General features: G+C 40.0%; 1 protein-coding gene across 6 annotated transcripts in view; it reads right to left on the bottom strand.

Moving 5' to 3' along the window:
- Positions 1 to 20949, bottom strand: part of MCTP2 (multiple C2 and transmembrane domain containing 2) — a 153074-nt gene that overhangs the window by 24540 nt on the left and 107585 nt on the right. For 5 of the 6 annotated variants that reach the window (XR_006274660.1, XM_038420090.2, XM_043493612.1 and 2 more), the window contains 2 exons: positions 5736 to 5858; positions 2857 to 2898 (listed from right to left, as the gene is read on the bottom strand). Coding sequence is in view for 5 of the 6 variants with exons in the window: in XM_038420090.2 (XP_038276018.1) it covers positions 2857 to 2898; positions 5736 to 5858 (165 nt within the window). In the remaining variant the exon portion in view is untranslated. Of the gene's footprint in view, positions 1 to 1760; positions 2285 to 2856; positions 2899 to 5735; positions 5859 to 20949 lie in introns of those variants that run through there. The other variant, XM_043493613.1, reaches the window with a different exon arrangement.

Genomic DNA, 20949 nt, shown 5'->3' with positions numbered 1-20949 from the left:
CTCTCAGGGGTCATGTTACAATTCCCAGAAGCACGGTCTGTTATGTCTAACATGCAACAGAATCCAAAAGAGCTATGTGTGCGAGTATTTTGATACAACACATTAATGACAGGAAACAGAAACAGTGACCTTGTATACTATGACCCTACTAGCAGATTTCAACTTTAGGAGTTCCTGTAATAGGAAAAAAATGTATATTTTTCTTTTAAATGCAGACATTGCATTGAGATAATGTCACCAAACTCATTTTTCTTTAACCCACAAGGGTGTTCCGACCACCCCTAGCACTACCACACTTGAAAAACTATGAAGATACTGAGCATAGCTAAATGTACTTAAGGATCTAGGCTCCCCTCAATGCACACATGCCATTTCCCTTACTATCAAAAAAGGGGGTACACTTGACAGGATGGTCATACAAGAGTCTAAGTTAATACTCTAATAGAGATTACATGTTATGGTGAGATTTAGCTATAAAGTATTATGGCGATGAGCACCTGATAATGTAATAACAGAGTTGGCACAGCAGCTGCCTCTGCTATGAACAGCTCCACCCAGTTTCATGAGTTGCCAGTTATCATGAGTATTTAATGCATATAGCAGTGAGGTCTAGAAGCAACACTGATCACAGCATCATGGTCCTCCCAAATAAGCAGCATTTTGAACATTGTCTCTCAGGAGCATTCCAAAACTAGAGTGGTAAAAGAAGAGTAAGGTCAAGTTTGGAGAAGTGCAAAATGCACAGCAATTAAACTCATATCTCAGTTATCCATGTGCAAAAACAGAGTAACCCTATTGAAGTTGGTGTAGTTACATCAGTGTAAAACTAGACCTAGATATTTTGGCTTTGCAATAAATGAATATACTGCATAGTCCTCTGCTGATTTTGGACAAAACGCTTATTTAACAAATCTTCAAATGTCCTTTCCCCCCACTTTTTTCATAAGGTGAAATGTACTGTGTGCCTCTTCATAGCAAAACAGAACCACCTCCCTTCTCCCCCCCTCCACACCAGCAAGACTTGTTTTATTGTTCTAAATCACGGTCACAGACAAATATTATGGTCAAATTCATGGTTTAATTGTCTAGAGCTTTAAGACAAGGTAGATCATTTTCTCTGAATCAGCATGCACAAATGAAGAAAAGTAATGTGGTAAAACAAAAGTGAATAGGCCTGTCCAAGTGAGTAAACACTGAAGAATGAGGCAGTACACCAATAAAGATGAAGGCTCGTATTCTCAAATCTGGTGCCTAAAGCTAGGAAACTCCTCTGATTTTCAGATATGCTTAACATCCACCACTCTATGGAAAATCATGCAACTTTTAGTTTGAACATGTTAGCCATGCTTTATTGTAAGCATAAAATAAGCGGGAGGATATAATGTGCTAATATGTGAATCAGACTATCATGATTACAGTTGGACAAATACTACCAAAAATGTAATGATAAAGATTTATTCAAATAAAAATAGTCAATTTACTTTTCATTAATTTTCTGCAAATTTCAGTGCAGAGTGACTTTTGTTTGGAAGAATGTTCACCTGGGAACACTTGCACAAATATGTCTGAGCAAAAATATTAGCAGCAGAAGTGTTCAATGGCCATCAAGAAAGATTCTTGTTGGCTTTAGGATTATTCACTCAGCAGAAACAACAACATTTGAGTTAGCTGATCAATCACACAATGCAAACAGTGAATTATAAATGAGAATACTTGAACTGATAGTTGTGGTATATAGATTGTGAGGAATCCACAGTCTGAAATAAATTATTTGTTACATAATTTTGAATAATAAGTGGTAGCTGTATAAAACTCAGAGAGATTTCTGTTCAGTTTTTTAAAATTTCTGACCGAACAGTAATCTAAATTTAAAGAAGTTGTTCACAGCAAATAGCTTGTTTAGATCTAACGCTAATGTACACAAGTGGGTAACGTTAAGGGTTTGTATACTAACTATGACTTTGATTTACTACTGAACAGTTAATTTCATTTTAACGTTCTATTAACCTATGGAATATTCAAGAAATGGCATGCCAAGTTATTATGAAATTTGTAAGTTGCACATAACCTTGTGAATATTTATGTCCTAAAATCTAAATTCCTTTTTCTAGCTGTTATTCATTAAATAATTCCTTACCTTTTAGTTCTCAAGTATTTATAGATTATCAGATTCCCCTTTACTTAGTTATTTTTTGTGAGATGTATATATTAAAGTTCTTGTAATCTTTCTTCATATGTCATGCCTTCTAATCCTTTTTATCATTTGTCATCTTGGTTTGATAAACTGGAAAGAATCCAATGTATTTTTCAGAGTGAAGCGGGAGGATGAGCAAATATATTCAGATAAACTAAGAGGCACCTCTCTTCAACCCCAATTCTTTGTACATTTCAGGAGCCAAACTAAAACCAACATTTTTGGAGGGTCTGAAATATTGAGATAATTCTCCCCAGCCCTCCACAAATCTCAGCATTTCTGGTCTCCAACTTGGATAAAAACTGGAAATGCCTCAATACCACAAGAAATGTTATTCATATAGAATTTCCATCTGAGATTCAGAACTGGAATTGTTAAGAAATATTGTACCCAAAAGAGTCTGTTTTCCCCATGATTTCTAGCACACTTTTGGGGATTCCAAAGGGACGTCAGTTTTTATAAGCTTCAAATAGGCATCCACACTTTGGAATGCTTATCCAAATGAAACCTCAGATATTCTTAGGTTTGCCCATCATTAATAGAAACCGCCTCTTCCCCAACCCTGCAGCCTGTGCAGAGTATAAACCACAATCTCCTGGAGTAAGACTGCATCATTTGCATTATTTCATTCTAACTGGTGTACCTACATGTGACACACTTACCTTGTCATCCTCATCTTCATCCTCATCTAGGTATATGGTCTCCTGAAAAATATATGTCCATATTAAAATTCCTCATTGACAATTAGAGGTTCAAAACATTTACATAACTTTTATCACATTTCATTTGGTACATTTAGTTCTAAACCATTTTTTTAAACTACCATTTTTATTTTATTACTCTATGTTCAAGGACTTCCCACCCCCCCCCCAGGAACAATAGCATGCAATAACATATGCAAATTTTGAGTCTACATCGAGGTATTTGTGGCTGAGCCTAGTAGTCTGAAGGCAACAGGCTTTTAAATTCATTGCCAAGTTCTACTGTCTGTAAACAGCTTTGTTCTTAGTCTGATAAATGAACCAGTTGGTATGTCAAGGCTGAAGATTCTATACTCAGTTTGTTCTATCCTCACTGCTACAATGACTGCTCTCTCCCTTTAGGGCCATTACAGAAACATTAGACAGAAGAAAATACATTAGTATGAACATAATCAATCTCAAGAATCACATACAGATTTCTAAACAGCATTATTCCTTCAGTTTGACTCCCACTCTGACAGGTAGGAAGAAGAAAAAAGACTTGGCTAGGGTGTGAACTTAGGGACCCCTGGCTTTCAATTCAAGCGTTTTTCTAGCTGAGCCTTTAACAGGATCCTCCAAGTTAATTTAGGTATTGCTTATTCAATAGGAAGGTTTGAATGACCATATTAAAATGTTTAAACATTGCTGAAATGTGGGGATGTGAAGGATCATAATTAAAGGTTGCTTTATTTAGGGAGGTAGTGGTATCTATTCATCAGAGCAAGGGCCCGAGAGCTAGGATATGCGAGTCCTACCTCCAGATCTGCCAACGTCTTTGCTGAAATGCCTTGGGCAGCTACGTTAATAATAATAATATTTTCCATATCTATGGCAGCTCCCACCTGAGATTCTCAAAACACACTGCAAATCCTGATGAATATAGCCTCACAGAAACCTAGCAATGTACACTAGATTAATATTATCTCCATTTTACAGCTCAGGAAATAGAAGCACAGAGTTCGGGTTCCACATTTCCAGAAAATGTGATGTGCATTCAGAATGGACAAAATGAATTTTGTTTTTGAAAATTTACAAGGGCACATAGGCATGAAGAAAACTAAGCTATTCCATGGGTAGCAAAGGTCTGGATGAGCAGAAAGAATACGATTGTACTCAAGCTTCTGGTATTTTGAAAAAGGGACAGTTATACTACCCACTCCTCCCACCCAGAGCATATGCAACTCAGAGCAACGCTACCTATTTTGAGCTACAGGAGGTATACAGAGTTGGAATTCAAAAAGCTCAGAATCTGGGTACCAGAAAAAAAAATCCACGGGATATTAAAGATGCTTTGACCTGCTAGATGCTCAGAAAGGCTCCAATCCAGCAAAGCACTTGGGTGCACATGTGTAACTTTGCTCACTGGAGAGCGCCCTGTTGAGTTCAGTGGCACTACTATATGCACATATGGTGTGCATTACTCCCAGGTTGCATATGTAGGGGAAGTGACCAACTTCTGATTAACCAAAGTCTTGTTGAAAATAGCTATTCTGTACTTTTCAGCTGTATACGCATGGCACTTTGTGGTATTCATCACAAGCACAATAAAAATTTCAGTGAGATTCTGTTTGCTAGGGTATACAACACATCACTGAATGAGCGATGGGCAGTGGCAACCATTAACTCTGCACTTTCCTGGTTTTATCTGGTTAGTCAGTCTCAACATTATTTTATAGATTATCTTTTATATTTAATAAACTATTTGTCCTGGATTCTCCCCTGTGGGAAATTCCTATTTTGGTGATGGAATACAGTACTCAGGGAACACACACAATACACTTATGAATACTTCCGACTTTACTGAGATTGGAGATTAGCAGATTCTCACCATTTATCCTCATGTCAAATCTGCATAGAATCGCCTGCTATTGGAAATATGATTTTCATCATCTTGTAACTACTTTTGACCTGGGAATGACTCCAAACCTCACTAAGAACAACTTGACTAGCTAAAATTATTTTCTATACATATTTTTCCTAGATGCCATTTATCCCTTCATTTAAGATCTCCATGTGGTTGCACTATGTTAAGTTGCTTTTTGTGTGTAAATGACAATGCTTTTCTATGAACATTTCAAAAAGGGAATTTGCCTGGATGTCATTAACAGAATTATCATAAAGGTTTGAAACAAAATCTTCTAGGTGTTAATTTACTCTATTTCTTTCTAACTTCAATGACCTGTGCTATGTATAACATGTCAGAAGAGTGCTAACATTAATATCACAGAAATGACATTTCGTATCATAACAGAGTTCCATGCTGCAATTTACTTTTGCACAGAAAAGACTTTTATTCAAAAAATCAGATCTAAAACTGAAATCTAGCTGGATCTGAACAGTTTTGTTTTTCTTTTTAAAGTCACAGTAAAAATAAGATGAGGATGATATCGATCTCACAGAATTGATTTTTAAAAACTGGCCTCTCTGTTGGCCTTCTTCAGCCCCATGAAGTCCTGAATCATTCCTGAAAAATAAACTGTAGGGCTGGATATGGACCCAGGGATTCAAATCATGCCTCCTTGCAATCTGAGAGATCCAAGGGCCAAGTATTGTCCCATTCTTTGATTAAACTATTTGAAACTTTGCAGCTGTTTAAGAGCAGTAAGTTTTGTCCCACAATGGTTTATGACATGAAATGAACCACAAAACTCTAGAGACTATTATTTTGTTTTTAACAGGAACCTAGAAATAGAATACCATTTAGACATAGAACTAGCTGAAAACCAGTAAACTGTAAGATCATTTTTGCTCAAAGGCAGATTCCAATTGGCCCTGAAACATTAGTTTACTTTACTTGCCTGGGTGTCCTGGGCACTGCTGACCTTCCCTGTTGTGATCAGAGAGAAGTTGTACACAAAGAGCAGCAACAAAGCCAGAGGCACCATGTAAAGCTCTATGTGCCAAACAGTGACCACAAATACCTAAGAGAGACAAAGCAATAAAAGGGGATTAAAACAAGTGTTTAAAGAGAAACATAATAAACCCCTTCAATCATTATCCCTACTAACATGCATCCTTGAATCTCTGTTAACCTCATTCCCACCCATACCCCCTCAATAAAGAAAATCTACCCAGATAGCTTATTCTCTTTCCATTCTGTTTCATCCATTAGGCTGACGTTTGTTAGCTTCTCTGTTCCCATCTCCTCAGAAGAGTACAAGGCTACCAACATAATGCTAGTGTATGGGAATTATTCCCTCTTTACTGGGATCCTGCCAAGTCTGGATAGTCATTGTCCTCAATGCCAGCTCGTAACAAATGCACTTGGCACTTTTTAGGAGGCAAATCAATCAGTTTCATTAAGCAGTAATAGCAGCAGGTTTGATGGGAGTGAGATGGAAATCTTCTGCCCCAAGTGCTGCTGTACATCCACTCCCATAGGACAATTAGACAGTGGATTTTTACAACGCTTTATTTATCTGCTGCTGCTTCTTCCCTGTGTACAAGCTGATTCCTCATCACCTGGGGTGGCAAAGCAGCTCCCATATTGAATGGTGTGGAGAAAGAGAATAAAGAACTGTTATTTACCCCTTCCCATAATGCAAAAACCAGGGGTCACATGCTGAAATTAATAGGCAGAAGGTGTAAAACAAAAGTATTTCTGCACACAATGCACACGCAAGGAATCAATTTTGAAGCACTTAGAGGAGAGGAAAGTGATCAGGAACAACCAGAATGGATTCACCAAGGGCAAGTCATGCCTGACTAATCCAATTGTCTTCTATGACGAGATAACTGGCTCTGTGGATGAGGGGAAAGCAGTAGACGTGTTGTTCCTTGACTTTAGCAAAGCTTTTGACACTGTCTCCCACAGTATTCTTGCCAGCAAGTTAAAGAAGTATGGGCTGGATGAATGGACTATAAGGTGGATAGAAAGCTGGCTAGATTGTCGGGCTCAGTGGGTTGTGATCAATGGCTCCATGTCTAGTTGGCAGCTGGTATCAAGCGGAGTGCCCCAACAGTTGGTCCTGGGGCTGGTTTTGTTCAATATCTTCATTAATGATCTGGAGGATGGCGTGGATTTCACCCTCGGCAAGTTTGCAGATGACACTAAACTGGGAGGAGTGGTAGATACACTGGAGGGTAGGGAAAGGATACAGAGGGACCTAGACAAATTAGAGGATTGGGCCAAAAGAAATCTGATGAAGTTCAACAAGGACAAACGCAGAGTCCTGCACATAGGACGGAAGAATCCCATGCACCGCTACAGACTAGGGACCAAATGGCTAGGCAGGAGTTCTGCAGAAAAGGACCTAGGGGTTACAGTGGATGAGAAGCTGGATAGGAGTCAAGAGTGTGCCCTTGTTGCCAAGAAGGCCATGGCATTCTGGGCTGTATAAGTAGGGCACTGCCAGCAGATCGAGGGGACATAATCGTTCCCCTCTATTCGACATTGGTGAGGTCTCATTCTGGAGTACTGTGTCCAGTTTTGGGTCCCACACTACAAGAAGGATGTGAAAAAATTGAAAGCGTCCAGTGGAGGGCAACAAAAATGATTAGGGGACTGGAAACACATTACTTATAAGGAGAGGCTGAGGGAACTGGGATTGGTTTAGTCTGCGGAAGAGAAGAAAGAGGGGGGTTTGATAGCTGCTTTCAACCTACCTGAAAGGGGTTCCAAAGAGGATGGATCTAGACTGTTCTCAGTGGTAGCAGATGACAGAACGAGGAGTAATGGTCTCAGTTGCAGTGGGGGAGGCTTCGGCTGAATATTAGGAAAAACTTTTTCACTAGGAGGGTGGTGAAGCACTGGAATGCGTTACCTAGGGAAGTGGTGGAATCTCCTTCCTTTGAAGATTTAAAGGTCAGGCTTGACAAAGCCCCGGCTGGGATGATTTAGTTGGGGATTGGTCCTGCTTTGAGCCAGGGGTTGGACTAGATGACCTCCTGAGGTCCCTTCCAACCGTGATATTCTATGATTCTACGAACCTATGGCACTCGTTTCCAGGGCATGCTGTGAAGGCCAAAAGTACAACTGGGTTCAAAAAAGAACTAGATAGATTCATGGAGGATAGGTACATCAACGGCTATTAGCCGAGATCATCAGGATGCAACCCCAGACTCTGGGATGTCCCTAAGTCTCTGATTGCCAGACGCTGGGACTGGATGACAGAGAAATGGATCACTCAATAATTGCCCTGTTCCCTCTGAAGCATCTGACATTGGCCATTATCAGGGCAGTCTATTGGGCTAGATGGACTAGCCCACTATGACCATTTTTATAGGGCAGGGCTCTGTGGTGAGTCAAGATGCACGGGCATCCCTGAATGGGATCAGAAAATCCTGTCTCCCAGCCACCTCTCAACACTGCATAACCACATATTTCAGTTGCGTCTGAGACTTCTGGGCCCACAGTAGGAGTCCGATTTTTGCTCATGGGGAGTGATACCTGAACCAGTGATGCCAGAATCTAAAAGCAGAAGCCAAATTTCAAAGTAACTTGATCTGCAAAATGGTTTAGAGTAGGATGGGCCTCTCTGACAAAGATTTAGAACAAAAAACGGCAATAAATAGAAATAAAAAAAATTCTTTTTTTAGAAAAAAAAGAAATCAAAAGCAAATCAGCAGTTTTTTTTTTATCATCGATTCCTTCCTATATGCAGGATAGCGGTAAATATTTTTTGTGTAGTGACATCATCTGAACAGGGTCTGAACTCTGAGTTGATGGTAACACAGAATAAGGTTATAAATTAGGTCCACAATTGCCACAGGATGCACACTGTGATCACAAAATTCTTTTTTCCAGCCATACAATCTGTTTCCAGGACAGCCAAATGCTGTAAAAGTAGCTTTAAACCATAAATGGCTGTCCTGGAAGACAAGACACATATACCCAAGTGCTTTTTGGTTTTTAAATCCAGAAATACTGGTTATAAAATGAATGCTCAAGATCTAAATCCCATCATTAGAACAACACAGCCAAGGTGGAAGTTATTTAAACCCATCTGTTTATTTAAAAGGGAGAAAGAGCTGTGACATCACAGCTAACAATCCCCTGCCATGTCCTTTTCTTTTACAGCTCTAGTTTGGTGAGAGGTGCTGGACTGACAACACTGAAACTGAAACTCTATATGGCAGGTACAGCATGAGCAAGAGCAATAAAACACCACCACCTCCTCCCGCCAATGCATCCAAATACTGCGAAGGAGAAACTTTTGGGATGAGAGGACGGACGAATGTCTACATCTATTAATCCTCAGCCTTTCTGACACTGCTCACAAGAGTGCCAATTAGTGCCATTTGTGGCAGTGATTTTTGTGATATGGACACGAACTGACAGCTCCAACTCCTTGGCGAAATCCCAGCCCCACTGAAATAAATGGGAGCTTTGCCTTTGACTTCAGTGGGGCCAGGATTTCATGCCTGGGAAATGGGGATAGATGCACTCTGTAAATGAAAAAAAAGCTCTGTGTAAGACAAACTGCCCAGTCGTCATCCACCTGGGGCCAAACTCAGCCCAGCTACTAAGAGGGGAAAGACTCCACATGCTATCACCCATTCTAAGCCAGCCAACTGCTCAAGAATGGTATTTTTAACCAATAAGCTCTACTTTGTGTTGCTATGGAATGAATTAGAGGCTGTTTTATTGGGTTCTGATGGCCAGTAATAAAAAGATAGCCTAAGATATATGCTTTTACAAAATGGATTCAATTCTAGACAACACAGTCCCATATTATTGATTCACGGCATTGGAAGTTAGAACATGACAAAGTAGATCATATTTTTCCACACTATACATAATTTGACTCCACCAATGTATGCAAGCATGACCACAGCAGGAGGACAGGAATTTGGACAAAACTGGTATAATACTTAGGTACCTTGAAGGAATGCTGTGAGGCTTTAGTCTTAGCAATATTTAGTCTTTAGCAATATTCATTGCAAAGAGCTCTGAAATCCTACAAAAAAAGATGCTATATAAAGTGGTAAAGTTCTCACAAAAGAGATTCCTCTTAACCTGTTTCAACCACCGCCCCCTCATACCTCGGCTTCTTTAACGTTTCTGAGATACAGTATGTGTGATTTCAGTTCTGGCCCTAATCCAAACACCACCCTGGACAAGAATGACCTCCACATATTTATCAAACCCAAGTTTTGATCTTTTGGTGGAAGCTCTTCAATGATCGCACGTATTGTTATGAATTAAAAATCAATGTAACCTACTGAAGGAGGTTGTATATGCAACACCTATCTGGGATAGTACTGAACTCAGTCCCATAATGATACAGAAAGGGATGGCTGGATTTAAGGTCCCAAATCTGCAATCATCTTTTGGAGTGCCACTGAAGTCAAAGGGTCTCTGCAATAACCTGCCTGCATGGATCCAATTGCAGAATCAGAGCCTATGTGTACATTTTTAGTCAGCGGTCACCATAATAACTACACTAGCCAAATGCTGTAAAAGTAGCTTTAAACCATAAACGGCTGTCCTGGAAGACAAGAGACATACTTAAGTGCTTTTTGATTTTTAAATCCAGAAATGCCATTATAGAATGAATGCTCAAGATCTAAAATCCCATCATTAGAACAACACAGCCAAGGTGGAAGTTACTTAACCTATCTGTTTATTTAAAGGGGGAAGAGCTGTGACATCACTGCATAATCCAACAGAAGTCCCCAATTGTAATTCTAATGACAGATTTCAGAGTAGCACGCCGTGTTAGTCTGTATTCGCAAAAAGAACAGGACGACTTGTGGCACCTTAGAGACTAAAAAATTTATTTGAGCATAAGCTTTCATGAGCTACAGCTCACTTCATTGGATGTATCCAATGAATTTGTTAGTCTCTAAGGTGCCACAAGTACTCCTTTTCTTTTTGTAATTCTAATATGAACTTTCAAACCCTCTGTCCTTTAGATAGCGTATAAAACCAAGATCCTGTTCGTTTGCGACCATTAATAATCCCATAGCACTTTTGTACAAGTACGTTGTTAGGTCTCCTGACCAAATTACATTTTGAGTAGTAAAATTAAGCTTATTTACAAAATAGTTTCATAGCTGCAAACGGACAAGGTCGTTGATCAATTCCTTTCCTAAAGTTACAGTGTATTGCTGCTGATAACCAATAGTCAGCTGCCAAATTCCTACCCACAGTTAGCTGCACTTCACTAAGCCTGCTTTGAAACAGATGATTTGCTGCTATAGCTAGAGTACAGAACGCTTTAATCTCTGTTGCACAGTATGGTGGCAAGGGCAAATTTATTTATATATTCAGAAATTAGAAATTATTCAGCTTCAGAGATATGTGAGGCGATTACTTAGAACACACAGTACAGAGTAGTTTATAAGGTACACCGGACCCTCGCTAGAACGTGGGATTTGGGATCCATGAGCGGTACTGCGTTAATGCGGGGACTGCGTTAAAATGAATTGCAATTAAAGTAATTAAATTCAGGATTCATGGCTGAGACCGTGTTATATGCGAATTCGCGCTATACAGTTGCACGTTCTAGCGAGGGTTCGGTGTATTTGTAATGTGCCTTATAAATAGTTCCATAGCATCATTCATCCGAAGACATAAAAGGAGTTCCATACAAACACACTAAATCAGATATTATCATTCTCACTTTATACTTGGGAAACTGAAGCAGAATTAGGTTAAATTACTATTCAGGATCACAGTGAGTCAATGGCAGAACAGGAAAGAGAACCCAGGAGTCTTTGCCCAAGTACTCTACTCTAACTTAACTTTTCATAGTGCTTCATATTATCAGTAGAACAAACTCCTTCCATTAAATATTAACTATTAGCACCACCACCACCACCACCACCTACATTGGTAAACTGCATATTCTAGATGGGGAAAGTTAGCAAGCAAGAGTAGAAGCCAATTTCTGAAAAAAAAGTAAAAAAAAGCCAAAGAATTTTTGTGAAAGGGCTGACTGGGCAGTACAAGAACCAAGAAGAAATAGAATTATAAGAATTATAAAACATAACAAAAGTTCAAAATAAAAATAGAAATGAGAGAGATCTTTCTGGAGAAGAAAGAACTCTTGGAGTTAAGATGTAGAGTGGAGTCCTGTCTAGAACAGGACACTAGCATCATAGCATTGGAGACGAGTCTACCTGATTTCAGCTGATTAATGTGTTGCTGTTTCAAAGGGCCTAATAACTACTAGTTAAAGCTCTGGAGGTTTGAAACCATTTCATCTGAAAAATCACTGAAGAGGAGTCCAACTGTTCCTGTCAAGAAGCATGGAGCTTGAACAACTATGAGAGTGGCCCTTTTGACAGCAATGTAAAAGATGAGAGAAGGCAATCTGAGCTGAAACCCTTAGAAACACATTTTGAATCTGGCTTTTCTGTCCCTCTGGTTCCAATTTAGAATCTATTAAAACCAGATTTTATATGGGTGTCTCCTGAACTATGCCCATAAAACATGTACCACCAGCAACCCCACAATCATGGGGTAGAATAATTTTTTGGAGATTTAGAATCCTAATTTGGGGGGTGCGGGGAGGTGTTACCAGTGTCAGTGTAGTATCTGTGTATGGTATATGTATGAATATTTATCTCTAATAAACAAAAGCTTCCCTTTGGCCGTTTTTAACAAAGTTAAGGTTACCACCACCACCACCCTGTCCCATGCATTGTGTGACAGAGTAATTCTTGGGACATGACAGTGATGGGAAAAGTCCAAAGAAATAATTTTCATCAGATGGAAAAAAATAAAAAAGGGAAAGGACATGAAACATGAGCAAAGAACCTTTACCAAAACTGCCAATTTGTCAAGCTGACCATTCTAAGTCCCAGTCTTAAGCAAATACCTCATCAGTGGAGCTGCAAAAAAAAGTCTGCAAAACACCCCCCCCCAAAACCAAAACTAAAACCCCCAAGCCCTTACAAACACACCTCACAAGATTTCACTGATTTGAAATCTAAAACCAGCTTTGTCAAAAGGTTTGCTTAGATTCATGAACCTGGGCCCGGTTGGGGGAAACATGAGCTAATCTGAAGTTGTGCCTCCAAGGTATCCGTTTTGGCTCCAAACCAGAACTCTGATTTGACCTGAGATACAAATATGGTCCAATGCATTGAGCATGGTCCTGGGGAAGAAGAACTCCCCAATTCTAATCTATCTAAAGGCTAGCTAATGTATTCAGATCCTTATATACACAATAGTGACTATCAAATGAGAGTACCTGTCACAGCTGAATGCTCACTGAGGGACAACATTACAAGATGCATCTCTTCAGATAAAAACTTTTAATCCCCTCCCTAAACCATACAAACTAAGGGATTTAGCGAATACAATACGGTATTGCCCTAAAAAAAAAAGTTCAGATGAATCTCTAGGAGAAAATAGGCCTACTGAAACTATTATGTCTGGCAGAGACTTATTCCTGTGGTTAAAAAGGAAAATACACAAAGTGGCAACACCAAAGAGCAAGCAGCTTTAGCAGCAAGGTCTTACAAAATGTGAAAATGTCACATCATCAAGAAATACTTGGCTACTATACACATCTAACCATGATAGACTCTCAGACTCTTGATAATTGTGGCCACACCCCCTCGCAGTGTGCCCCCTTATCGTGTGGAATGGTGCAGCAGTGGCACTGTCTCTGTCTCCTACGGGGTCTTCAGCTGTTCCACCCAGCCTCCAACAGCTGGCTAGCTCTCTGGCTAGGTCACCTAAATATTCCACCCTTTCGGGGGTACCCCCAAAGTCCAAAACAAACATAAAGAGATGTGATCTCTTCCCTTCCCTCAGGGAGGCCCTGAGGCATCAGTCTTCCCCAGTTTCTGGCTCCAACCAGCCTTCTCCCCCACAGTGAGAGCACGCACGGTCTGCTCTTTCTCCCAGTCAGCCAGCAGCTGAGGTGGGCTCTCTTTTTCACTCCTCCCTCAAAGACTGACACCTGTTTAAGATATCACAGGGTGGGGGTTACTGGACCCCCAACAGCCCACTGACCCTTTCCTGACTCATGTGAGGTTTATACAATCCATCACAAGAACCAAGTCCAAATCCTGGCCCCCAACATGAAGTCAGACCTACCAGACTGTGTACTGGGAAATGCCTCAAGAGCTAGAGCAGCCTCTTTGGGAAGAAGCAAAGGCTGATGCATCCACAGAGCATTGTCTCCACCATCCCTACTGTGCCATAGTGCATCATGAACCTATTGCACTGGTTCTCCAAATCCTCCATCACACCCCAATACACTCAGTGGCAGTATACCAATACAGTGCCTGGACAGTAATGAATTAAAATTCAAGAAATGGTTGATCAGCAAGATTGTATTAGAATTCCTCTTTCTTTGTAATGCAATAACATGAGACATAAAACATGTGGCAGAAAGAGAATAAGGTTTAAAACAACAGTTGCTGACAGAAGAAACCTATTTGCTTTAGATCTAATTTGCTTTTCCCCAGCAAAAGAATGTGGGGAATCTCAATCGTGTTCTGAAGTGTATGTTCTACTGAGCTTGGATCACTGAAATCAAAATGACCCAAAGGAAAAGGAGATCTTTAAATATTTATACCATGTTACCTGCTATCACTACATTGCTCGGTGCATCTCATCAGTGTAACAAATTCCTTGATTTAAGGGTGTACCCTCTGGCAAAGAAATGTTAGCAGCCCCTCTACAAACTCTCCATCCACAAACAGGACTAGCTTCTAAGCAAAGAAATCATGCCAGAAAGAATACAGTCTCTGTGCGTTAGATGCATGTCACCGACAGAAACTAGGGGATTAGAACCTAACGTATGTTTTAGAAAAAGGGCTCTTAACAACAACAACACCACAACAAACAAAAAACAACCTCAAAAGATATTGATTACACAAGACAGGCGCAAAAAGGAAGAGGACTGGATAGTCTTCACAAATGGATTAGCTCGTCGCACCCTTACTCAGCCATGTGATGGAGTAAAAGGTTAAAGACCCTGCCCCCTCCCTCTCATGCTTTGCCCTGTGTAGGGCATGTCTACCTGCGAGCTGGAGGTGTAATTTCAGCTTGAGGAGACCAACCGGCAGCTGACTGAGCTAAAAATAAAAGTGAAGCCACAGCAGTGCAACTAGCAAAGGCTAGCTGAACGGTTACATGCCTACTGTCTCAGACAGGTACATACTCAGGCAGCTGTTCATGGCGCCACGGTGACCTTCTATTTTTAGTGTGCTAGCCTCAATCATAGCGAGCACAGATACGTCTCCTCGAGGTGGAAATCACCACCTCAGCTCCAGTGCTCTAGCTCAATTCCCTGCATTCCAGCTGCAGTGGGGTGAGAGGGGCTACCTCACACCCCTTCCCCTGCTGAGAGAAAGAGGTTGGAGAGAAGATTAGAACAGGTGCAGCCCTGGCTTACCCACGCTATTCCAGCAACCAGACTACTAGCCATGTGCACTGAGGCACGGGAATAGATGCTCAGTGAAAGGGTGAAGGAACCTACTTCCTCCTAGAGCACCAAACGAGCAGGAGACAAATTGGGCTTCTATGAGTTACAATTAAGTGTTGCCAGCCCCAAGCATTAAAAGACATAAGCCATGCCCCCTTCTCTCTTCTCCTCCTCCCCCCCCCCAAAATCAATAGATTTGAAATTTTGCCTGCTGTTTAAGCCAATGAATGCTGGATCCTATTACATGCCTATGGTTCTTGAACCTTGGGTGGGAAAGGACACATTTTCAAGCTTTTCTATGCTATTGTGAGGAGCTTAAAATGAAAGCTGCAGCTCTCATTGTAATCACAGGCCTCCCAGAACTGGGGCTTTAAGAAAAATAACATGTACTGTGAGGCTCCCAATACAATCACAAGAGTTGGCAAGGCTGCAGTTTCTTCTTTATTTTCTCCTGGGACACCACAGTTATTCACCTCTCTTGTATTCTGGACAGATGGGTAATGGTAAATTCAAAATGATTTCTGATCCCTTGCAGAATGTCCAGATTCTGATATCAAACTGTTTGTACAGTATTGCCATCAACTAGAGCCCTGCATGGGGCTATTTTTTTAATCATGCTCATGTTTTGCCCCGCAAATACCTATCCCACCCACTGCCGCATTGTTTCTTTGCATTTTGATCCGACTCCCACCCACAAAAACCTTTAATCCCACAAATCTTGCAACTACTAACTCCTGCCCCCAAAACAAAAAGGCTGGTTAATATATTATATTTAAAAACGAATTCAGACACAATTTTACCACTGAAAGAATAAAACAAATCTTGCTTAAACCATGTAAAAATACTGTCAACTCTTTTTATAATAAACATCAAATCTCTTTCTACCCCTCGCTTAATGTAAGTATTAAAAGTTTTAGAGTGTCTCTCTGCAAATTACCGCAGTCTGTTTTATTTGCTCACCCCATACTGCCCGCAACACAGTACATTTACCTGCTCAGGCTATTATGGCAGCAGGTCCTGTGGGATGCCAGTCCTGCTACAGAGCACTGGCATCGATTTCAGTGGATTTACCCAGCGCATGAGTTCAGAAGTAGAATTCAACGAATCAAACAATGAATTGCTGTTTTATTTTGTTGCTCGGTACTTCCAAAATACTCAATCGACTTGGGCTCGCAGTGCTTGGGCTGCGTGGCTCAAAAAAACCAGTATGGGCATTTCTGCTCAGGCAGGAGCCTGGACTTTGAATCCTGGTGAGTTGCAAGGGTCTCAGAAGATCCAAGTGGAACGTCAACATTGCTATTTTTAGCCCCACAAGCACAATTCAATTGACTCAGAATCTGAGATTTGGTACCATGGGTTTTTCTGTGCTGTGTAGCCATACCCAGTGCTGAGATACTCAATGAGGCATGTCAGAGGTCACACTACGGAGACAGCAGCCCAGTAGAGAGAAAACAAGATCCCTTAAACATTCCCATTCTACTAGGGCTTAGAGTAGAGCCCCACTTGACAATGATTTTTGCCAAATGCTTTGTACTGCATTGCAAACATCTGAGGATGATGCAGTTGGGTGTTGGTGCCGATGTTATTTCAACTGGAAAAAAAGCTAGGTTTTATTTTAACATATGTACATTTAACCCCCAAAGCCTAATAGCCTACCACAACTCTGGTTTGATGCTTTTATATAGTTTTCTTCTGGCTACCACTTCCTCCCTCCCCGGCCCCAGGGAGGGGTAAAGTAAGAAGGATCCTTGGGACCTATCTTTATGCATGTACAGTAGTTCTAGAGTGAGAAGCCTTCAGATCTTTTTCTGTAGTGAACACTGTAGAAACAGCCATTTGTTAGAATGCTGACTGTTCTAATTTTTCCCCTGTGTTTATATCTACCATATTTTACATTTCCTGAGCCAAGTAAAATACGGCTAAGATCCTCATGCAGTAAACCTTAATAAAGTGAGGGGTTGGGGAATTATTTATGACAGTTTGATATTTGGGGGGGGGGGGAAGGAGGGAGAATCAAAGGGTTACCTACAATGGAGTTAAAACAAGCTGTCCCAGGAAAAGGAAGAGGGAAAAGGTACCTTAAATCAGATTTTTTAAAAGGCTTCATTACTTTATCTTGGCTAACCTAATGAAAGATGACATTTTTGGATCTCTGATTCCTTTTCTGCAGCAGCAGTAGGGTCACAGTTTCATGGCTAGGATCAGACAAAGTTTCTCATTATAGGTTTCGAAGACGCCAGTAATTGTGCAAGTTGAAAGTCGGATTTTTTCAGTAAATACTTCTTTCAAAAAGCATCTGCAAAACCTCTGTGATAATTAAAAGGAAGCAAAAGAAAAAAATACTTAACATTTTATTTGTTCCTGGTAAAGCCGAGCAACTTAAAAAGGTCAAGAAAAAAAATCACCATTAACTGCACCGATAAATGTCTGCTCACTTTGGAGACATATTGGTTAACATTATAGGAAACATTAGTGGTAAGAGTCAGATGGTGTTTTAATTGTAAAGTAAGTGGCAAAAATATTCAGTGCAAGTGTACTTTGCCTTTGGTAAAATCAACATCGAGTTACAACTGTTACTAAAAAAGGAGGCTTAAACTATATACTTAAAAGGCTTTCTGACTCATGTTCATAGTGCAGATTAGATCTGAATGAATAAAGAAAAAAGGGCTCTCTGTAATAAACCAAGTGTATTTAATTAGAATTAGTTTAGTGTACAGTGGCAGGAGTATCGCAGTTCAGTGCATAAGGTTACTTCACTGGCAGCCTTCATCTCTGGCATGAAAAGAATTTGGGTTGCAATAAACCCACATAAGTGTGAAATAGCTGCATGTACATTGGAGTGCTTAGGACTGAACTGGTATCCTTCTTTATGAAGTCTCCCATTTTAGAAAACGGTTTGCCAGGCTGAATACTCTCTGGAACTTGGGACCAAGGATGGAAGCCATGATCAGTTTGATAAAATTAGTATATGGATTTCTTTGTTTTTAACCTGGGATCAAAAATGAAACAACAAATAAGGCTACACCAATCACAATACAAGCTTGTCCTGTGAAAAAATAGTAAATATAAAGCACCAATTTAAAATAAGCAGGTTTCAGAGTAGCAGCCGTGTTAGTCTGTATTCGCAAAAAGAAAAGGAGTACTTGTGGCACCTTAGAGACTAACAAATTTATTTGAGCACAAGCTTTCGTGAACTACAGCATCCGATGAAGTGAGCTGTAGCTCACGAAAGCTTATGCTCAATAATTTGTTAGTCTCTAAGGTGCCACAAGTACTCCTTTTCTTTTTTAAAATAAGCATACTCTCAGACAAAGAATTTCATATGATTCTCCTCCCAGCTGTGTGTACATGAATAGTTTCCTAGTCCAGATTATAGTTACTGCACTGTTCAGGAATCCAGAAGTCCTCTATGTCAATCTGGCTTCAAGATTCTGTAGTCAGGAAAAGAGCAAAAATAGTAACTACCCCCCTTATCCCCGACAAGTATGTTCCAGAAAAATCTATGGTGATTAAAACACACAAAATCATCATCTTCATAAAGTACATAGTTCCAAAATTGCTACAGTGCGTAATGAATGCACTAAAACGACAGGAACAGTCATTGTAATTACAGTCCTAAACATGATAACTTTCTTCATCTCAGTCTTGCATATTTTAGACTAGCAATAGCAGCAGCAACAAAAACCTAATATTTACAGCAGGACTAAGCAATGAAGTTTCTTCAGTGACAGGCCTATAGCATCTTGCTTTACAAAGCACAGAATGGTTTAAAAAAATTGCAAGACCCTTTTGCAATTTAAGGCAGCTGTTCAGGTAAAACCAAAGCCAGAAGATTGTTTATTTTAATAAAGCTATTATATGCACAGCTCCAAATTAGGAATGGCAGGAGACATGGGGATGCCTAAACCACCACCACCTGTTTGCCCTGAAAATCAATTAAGTCACACCATCACAGCAATCCTTTCTTAGCTAATAAAAGTTATACAGCTTTAACATGCAACTTTAGGTGCTTTTGGGGAATGTGCCTGAAACCTAAAGCCTGAGTCTTGCATTACTTTGATACTCACATGGATATGAGCTAAAGACTGCAAAACAGCCGGGGGTGGGGTGGGGGGGGAAGCTAGTAAGGAAAAAGTCTCATTGTAGCTGCTGTTTTCATGAAGTGGATTGGGCCAATATTCAATAAATTCAAACAATGCATCCTAGAACTATATATATTTTAAATAGGAGAAAATCAAAGTCCTTTATGACACACGCCTGTTCGACATATTCTGTACTGCAGAACAGATCCAACTTTGCAAGTTGAATGCAAGGGCAGTAGAGACATCCCAAGTGTTTTAGTAATTAAACGAATATGCATAATGAACCTATGCCCAAAGGGCCCGTTCTTCATGAGGGCCAGATTTTTGTTTGAATTTTTAATTTTTATATACAGATGAAACATTTCATGTAACGTATCAACAGTGTGAGATAACATGCTATGTGGGGAAGTGAAAGGCAACTGTCCATGTGAGAATGATCAGAATACACTTGATGAATTCTACTCTTAAGATTTCCCATACAGATCCAAGAGTTAAGAGACATGCATGTTAACCATTATGAAAGAGTTACTGCAAGAGAAGTGCCAACAGATTTTGAGTTGAGCTTATATACATTTGGGTCCTGCCAGAAGACTCCAGGAGGATGAAGAAAGATCAGCTCACGATCAGGGTTTTGTCAAAATAATCAGACTTTTGGACGAACACTTAATACTCTGGGCCCATTGCAGAAGTTCAGGATCTGAATCTATGTAGCTAGGTTAGCTACATAACCAGCATTAGAGTGACTACTAAAACTACAGAGGTTAAAATAATTAAGCTTTGGTAAATATATTAACTTAGTTACTGTAAATTTACACTGGGTATAGAATTATCAACCCCAAAAGCCTTATGTCAAGGAACAAAAACAAAATCTGACCTGTTTGGAAGTAAACAGTGACTTCTAAGGAAAGTCAAGAAGTTAAACTTTTCATAGGATTCTGCAATCGACTCAAAATTTAAACAATACAAATGGAATGTAAAACAGATCCCCTCCCTTCTTTAGAGCATTTAAAAGGTGAAATAAATGAGCTGTAAATAATGTCACTCATTGCTTTCAGTCCTAATTCAGGGTTTATGCTTTTGACACTCCCTGGTTTACTTGATCTAGTGGTCTCTGTGGAAAGACAGATAAACTTCAACAGGCTGTCAGAAGACAAAAATTGACAAGGAGCGTCACCTTTCCTGACTGCTTAAATCCTTTAAGGAAGTGTTGGAGCAATTAGAGAAGGAGTCTAATCTTTGCAGAGTGCATTAACACTCTCCGACCTCCCAGACAATAGATCAGAATTCAGACACATAATGCTTCCCTAAGGCTTTTTAGACAGAGCATTGATCTCATAGTCACTCTGTATGTGTTACTATAGGTATCAGTGCATAAGACATCATTCATTGTGCATTACAGGTCCACTATCTCTGTTAGTATCCTTTTAAAACAGAGAGCAGCCATTGCAATCTATAGGACTGTAGAGTTATTACTTCTCAAAAACAACCAGGCAGCAGCTCTACAGAATATGAACACTAACAACAATTTTAGGTTATTTCACTGCTTATTTCTCTGCTTGGGGACATAAATCTATTTTTAAAAGGCATAACTTAATATT

This window comes from Dermochelys coriacea, chromosome 10, assembly GCF_009764565.3.
Source record: "Dermochelys coriacea isolate rDerCor1 chromosome 10, rDerCor1.pri.v4, whole genome shotgun sequence".
NCBI classification, from domain to species: domain Eukaryota; kingdom Metazoa; phylum Chordata; order Testudines; family Dermochelyidae; genus Dermochelys; species Dermochelys coriacea.
This window is presented reverse-complemented; position numbering and strand designations above follow the sequence as displayed.